Source organism: Propithecus coquereli, unplaced genomic scaffold (genome assembly GCF_000956105.1).
Source record: "Propithecus coquereli isolate 6110/MARCELLA unplaced genomic scaffold, Pcoq_1.0 Scaffold134, whole genome shotgun sequence".
NCBI classification, from domain to species: Eukaryota; Metazoa; Chordata; class Mammalia; order Primates; family Indriidae; genus Propithecus; species Propithecus coquereli.
This window is the reverse complement of record NW_012137636.1, coordinates 3,098,999-3,102,821: the sequence shown is the minus strand read 5'-3', so window position 1 is coordinate 3,102,821 and position 3,823 is coordinate 3,098,999. Positions and strand designations below refer to the sequence as shown.

The window sequence follows — 3,823 nt, the reverse complement described above, 5'->3', positions numbered from 1 at the left end:
TGCTAGGAAAACTGGGCAAGAGATTTGACCAGGCATTTCACAAAAAATAACCAAATGGCCAAGAAGTATATAAAAAGATGCTCCACATTCTTCCTCATCAGAAAAATGCAAATACACAATGGCTAAAATTTAAATAAATAGACAATATCGAATGTTGGTGAGAACGTAAAGTAACTAGTACTCCTATGCTGCTGTTTGTATAAACTGTTACTGATGCTTTCAAAAACCCTTTAGTAGTAACAGACATGTTTTGTGTCCTAATATATGCTTAATCTTGGAGATTGTCCCATGTGCTGATGAGAAGAATGCATATTTAGTAGTTTTGGGGTAGGAAAATTCTTTAAATGTCTTTAGTTCCATTTGTTCTAGAGTCCCATTTAAGTCTAGTGTTTCTTTATTTTCTACTTCCAGGGATCTATCCAGCTCTGTCAATGAGGTGTTGACACCCATGGCAATTACAATGCCACTATTTATCTCTTTGCTTGGATCTAGTAGAAGTTGCTTTATGAATCTGGGAGATCCTATGTTAAGGGCATATATATTTAGGATTATGTCTTCTTGTTGAATCTCTCACTTTACTATTATATAATGACCATCTTTGTCTTTCTTTACCATTGTTGATTTAAAGTCAATTTTACCTGATATGATAATGACCATACCTGATCTATATGGGTTTCTGTTTGCTTAGAATATTTTTTCCATCCCTATATCTTGAGTTTGTGTGAGTCTTTGTGGGTTAGATGTGTTTCCTGGAGACAGCAGATAGTTGGGTTATGTTTTTTCATCTTTTCACCCAGCCTATGTCTTTTAAGTTGAGCATGCAGACTGTTAATGGTGAGTGATAGCATTGATATGTGGGATGCTGTTCTGTTCATCATATTGGGTAGTCCCTTATTGCTTTGTTTTCTGTCTTATGCTATTGTTGTATACAAGTTTTGAGTTTTAGCTTTTGAGTGATTTTACCCTGGTGGGTATCTATTGTGCTGATACATGTATAATGCAGTTCTGAGTACTTCCTACAGGGTTGGTCTGATCATGACAAATTCCCTCAGGGTTTGCTGATCTGGAAAAGTCTATATTTCTCTGTCAATTATGAAACTTAGTTTTGCTGGATATAAAATTCTAGGCTGCCAGTTGTTCTGTTTAAGAAGACTGAAGATAGGGCCCCAATCTCTTCTGGCTTGTAAGGTCTCTGCAGAGAAGTCTGCAGTTAGCCTGATGGATTTTCCTTTGTAGGTTAGTTGTTGCTTTCATCTTGCTGCTTGTAGAATTTTCTCCTTCATTTTAACCTTGGCCCGGTTGATTACTATGTATTTTGGAGATTTTCCATTTGCTATGAATCTTCCCAGTGTTTGATGACCATCTTGTATCTGGATGTCTGACTCTCTGGCAATACTAAGGAAGTTTTTCTCAATAATTCACTCAATGAGGTTTTCCATGCTTTTTGCTTTTTTTTTCTCTCTCTGGGATAGCTATAATTCATATACTGGCTCATTTCACACAGTCCCATATTTCTCTCGGTGATTGTTCATTCTTCTTTATTCTGCATCTTTTACTGATTAGGTTAGTTTGAAAGCTTTGTCTTCAAGTTCTGAGATGGTCCTGGAGTAGGGAACCTGTGGACCCAAGACCAAATGTGGCCCTCTGGATCCCCAGTTGTTGCTCCTTGACTGAATCCAAACATCGCAGAACAAATCACTTTATTAAAATAATTTGGTCTGTAAAATTTGGATTCAGTCAAAAGGCCACACTCAAGGATCCAGAAGGCCACATGTGGCCCCAAGACTGCAGTTTTCCCACCCCGTAAGTTGTTGAAGCTTTCTGCTATATTTTGAAAGTCCCTAAATAACTCTTTCATTTCTTTAAGTTATACACTTTATATATATATCCTTGTTATCCTAAGTTATATCCTTCTTACGTTTTCTATCTGTTTGGTGACTTTTTCATTTTTTGGTTTCTCATCCTGAAATATTTTGGCTTCTTGGTATTGGTTTTCAACTTTCTCTTCAATTCCATTCATCTTATTTGCAATCCATATTCTGATTTCCATTTATATCATTTCAACAATTTCCTTTTGGAGTCCACTACTGTAGCTCCATTGTTATCCCTTGTGGGTATCAAGCTTTTTTTGTGTTTTTATGTTGCCAGGATTCTCTTGCTGGTTTCTTCTCATCTGAATCATCTTCTCTTAGCTCAGGGATAACAGTTTTACAGGGTGCCTGTTCTCCTTTGCTGGGAATTCTCCTACTTAGCAAGAAGGGAAGGTCCCTAGATGGTGCTTTTGTGTTCTACTCTGGAATGCTGATCTGGCAAGTGAGGGGCAGGAGTACTGACAGCCTCTAGTGCAGCTGTTGTTTTGTTCCATTCCCCTGTGATTGTTACAGTTTAAGCCAGTGCTGGATGATCTTCATGCAGGGTGGTGTGCTATTCCCCAGATTATTATTGGAAGTTTAAGTTGGGGGCTTGGTGAGACCCTCTCTACAGCCACTGGCATTGTGTGGGATTGCTCTGCCCAGGGTTTCTCCACAGAGGTGACTGTGGCCACCGGGTGAGGCTATCAAGGCAATGGTCGTTGGTGTCCTAGCTGTGGGCACTTGCTTAATTCAGGTCCATGTTAAATGGCGGCCCAAAGCTGGGAGGGGGCAGTGGTCCCTGCCGGAACATTGGACCTCAGGGCAGTTCTGTGGGCCCAGTGGTGGTGGTGGAGTCTGGGGCCTTGGGGTCCAGGCACAATGCTGGAATCTTGGGGGTGGCATGATCGCCCCATCAACTTCTTCTTCACTCTGAATGTCCTGTGTCATTTCTCTGGAGTTTTACAATGTTCTTTCCAAGAAGAGTCAAACGTAGGTGGGTATATACCTACAGCTTTCAATACTCTCTTTGAGAGCAGCACACAGGCTGCTACTGGTCCACCATCTTCCTCCTCCTTCAACATGGAAGAATTTTAAATGCATATTGCTAAGTGAAAGAAGCCAGTCTGAAAGGACTACATACTGTATGATTCCAATATATGACAATTTACAGAAAACACAACTTTAGAGAGAGTAAAAAGATCAGTGGTTTCTGAGGTTGTGGACAGGGGCTAGGGTTAAACAGGTGAAGCACAGAGGATACTTTACGGTGTTGAAATTATTTTGTATGATACTGTAATGATGGATACATATCATCATGCATTTGTCAAAACCCACAGAACTATACAACACAGAGCATGAACCTTAATGTAAACTATGGACTTTAGTTAATAATAATGTATCAGTATCAGTTCATTAATTGTAACAAATGTATCATACTAATTCAAAATGTTAATAATAGAGAAATGTGGGGGGTTGGGGTTGAGGTGAGGTGTGCAGGGAAAAAGCTAGGGAAAAAAGCAGAATGTCCTCAAAAAGAAATAATGAGATGTACAACTAACCTCTCAACAGAAAAGAGTTGGAGATAATTGAATGAAATTTTTACAACACGGAGAAAAACAAACAAATTTAAACATTTTCCAAACTTGAATTCTATACCTAGAGAAACTATCCTTCAAAAATGAAGGTGAAATGAACATTTCAGATAAGCAAGCAAAAATTATCACCAGCAGGTCCACACTAAAGTAAAATACTAATGGATCTTTGGACAGAAAATAAAAGATCCTATATGGAAGTTTGCACACATAGAAAGAATTCAAGAATAACAGAAAAATAAACCATGTAGGTAAATCTAATTATAATTGACTATATAAATAATAATGATGCTGTCTTATGAGGTTTAAAAATAAATATATGTATATGTGTGTTAAAATATATACATAGTATAAACACATGCATATATACACATATAT

General features: G+C 38.1%; 1 protein-coding gene across 1 annotated transcript in view; it reads right to left on the bottom strand.

Annotated features, from left to right (window-relative positions):
- DPY19L2 (dpy-19-like 2 (C. elegans)) overlaps positions 1-3,823 on the bottom strand; it is a 139,239-nt gene that overhangs the window by 83,512 nt on the left and 51,904 nt on the right. The window contains exon 9 of the mRNA XM_012638753.1: positions 2,670-2,805. Coding sequence (XP_012494207.1) covers positions 2,670-2,805 — 136 coding nt within the window. The remainder of the gene's footprint in view (positions 1-2,669; positions 2,806-3,823) is intronic.